This window comes from Sarcophilus harrisii, chromosome 4 (genome assembly GCF_902635505.1).
Source record: "Sarcophilus harrisii chromosome 4, mSarHar1.11, whole genome shotgun sequence".
Lineage (NCBI taxonomy): Eukaryota > Metazoa > Chordata > Mammalia > Dasyuromorphia > Dasyuridae > Sarcophilus > Sarcophilus harrisii.
Genome location: NC_045429.1, coordinates 361,080,087 through 361,081,835, shown reverse-complemented (window position 1 = coordinate 361,081,835; position 1,749 = coordinate 361,080,087). Strand labels below are relative to the sequence as shown.

The 1,749-nt window shown below is 39.3% G+C and overlaps 1 protein-coding gene across 1 annotated transcript; it reads right to left on the bottom strand.

Annotated features, from left to right (window-relative positions):
• Positions 1–210: 210 nt before the first annotated feature.
• On the bottom strand, positions 211–1,211 carry LOC100926660 (olfactory receptor 10R2-like). The gene has a single exon (XM_012548024.2). The coding sequence runs from the start codon at positions 1,209–1,211 to the stop codon at positions 270–272; it is 942 nt and encodes a 313-aa protein (XP_012403478.1). The 3' UTR covers positions 211–269.
• Positions 1,212–1,749: the final 538 nt, after the last annotated feature.

Below are 1,749 nucleotides of genomic sequence, written 5' to 3'. Positions count from 1 at the left end.
TAGTGACCTTGTCTTGGCCCACAGTCTTTGCCAAAACCACCCTCTCTGACTCCAATACGGCTGAATCTATTTTTATCTTTATTATCCATAATTCCAGTTTCCCAAAAGAAATTCATTTCCATACATCCACACTGACCCCAAAACAGATAAATTAATTAATATCTTTTACTTAATATTTTTTCAATAGAAGCAAAGAGTTATAACACATGAATAATCTGGGAAATATTCAATATCAAAGATAAATTATCAAAGGGGCTAATCAAATTGTGTCATTTTAAGTGAAATTTCCTGCTCAACACTTTCCTGATGGCCATTTGTACATCTTTATTTCTGAGACTATACACTATGGGATTCAACAGAGGTGTGATGATGGTGTATGTCACTGTGGCTATGCGGTCCTTATTGGAAATATAACTGGCTGTGGGTCTCAGGTAGATAAAGGAAGCACAGCCATAGTGAATGATTACCACTGTGAGATGAGAAGCACAGGTAGAGAAGGCCTTTTTCTTCCCTTCAATTGAGGGGATTTTCATGATGGTTTTCAATATATAGAAATAGGTAATACAAATAAAGAAAAAGGGGATCACAAGTACAAGAGCACCAAGAATGAAAATGATAAATTCACGAGTTTCTGAGTCTGTACAGGCAAGCCTAATAACAGGTGAAATATCACAGAAGTAGTGGTTGATTTTGTTGGAATTACAAAAGGGGAGACTAAAGATCAAGTTAACCATAATTAGTGAGGTCATAAAACCTAAAATGCCACAGGTGATTGACAGCTGCCCACATACCCTCCAGCTCATGAGAATTGGGTAGCGCAGAGGGTGGCAGATAGCAGCATAGCGGTCATAACCCATCACCCCAAGCAACAGGCAGTTGGTGACAGCAAAGCCAGCAAAGAAGAACATCTGGACAGCACAATTGATGAAGGAGATAGTCCTGAGTACAGAAAGAAGGTTAAGGAGCATCTTGGGCAGGATGACAATAGTATAGAAAGTTTCAGAGATAGAAAGGATACTAAGAAAGTAGTACATTGGAGTGTGAAGTTTGTGTTCCAGGAAGATGGCAGTCACTGTAGTGATGTTCCCACTCAGAATGAGCAGATAAAGACAGAAGAAGAGTGGGAAAAGCACAAGCTGCTTTTCCTGGAGATAAGAGAAGCCCAATAACAGGAACTCATTAATCCTGGTAAGGTTGGCTGAAGGAATCATTTTTCTGGGAAAGTCCTGGGGAGACAAAAGAAGAGGGGGAAATATTCAGTTCGGTGAATCCTAGGAGCTGAGATTATCATTCTGAATGATTTACTTTAGACTGACCTTTGTAGGGTGGAGTTGAGAGTGATAATGAAATGCTAGAGATGTAATATGGCTACAAATAAACCAATCTAGGATATGACTCTTATTATCAACTGAATCAGCAGTTGTTGGGACACGGTTTGATTGGTTAGCCAGTTTGTGCATCATCATTCAAATCCAAAGCAGTTGACTTTATTCAGTTTTAGAAACTGAAGACCCACATGGACTGTTGTATCTTAATTTACTTATCTGCTTTGGTGTCTTTACTATTAGTAGGGATATGGGACCTCAAAATTTGGGGTTTGGGGCTTTTCAGACCTGAGTATGATCCTCACTACAGCTTTTACATGTACAGCAAGAGGAAGAGGAAGAAGAGAAGCAGCCTTGTGAAACAGGAGAGAAAGAAGACTAGTTGCTGGACTTTCTAATTCAGAGGAAAATTGTTCCAAACCAA

What these genes read in the sequence shown, in the direction of transcription:
- LOC100926660 (XM_012548024.2), bottom strand. Translation starts at nt 1,211, where the DNA reads ATGATTCCTTCAGCCAACCTTACCAGGATTAATGAGTTCCTGTTATTG.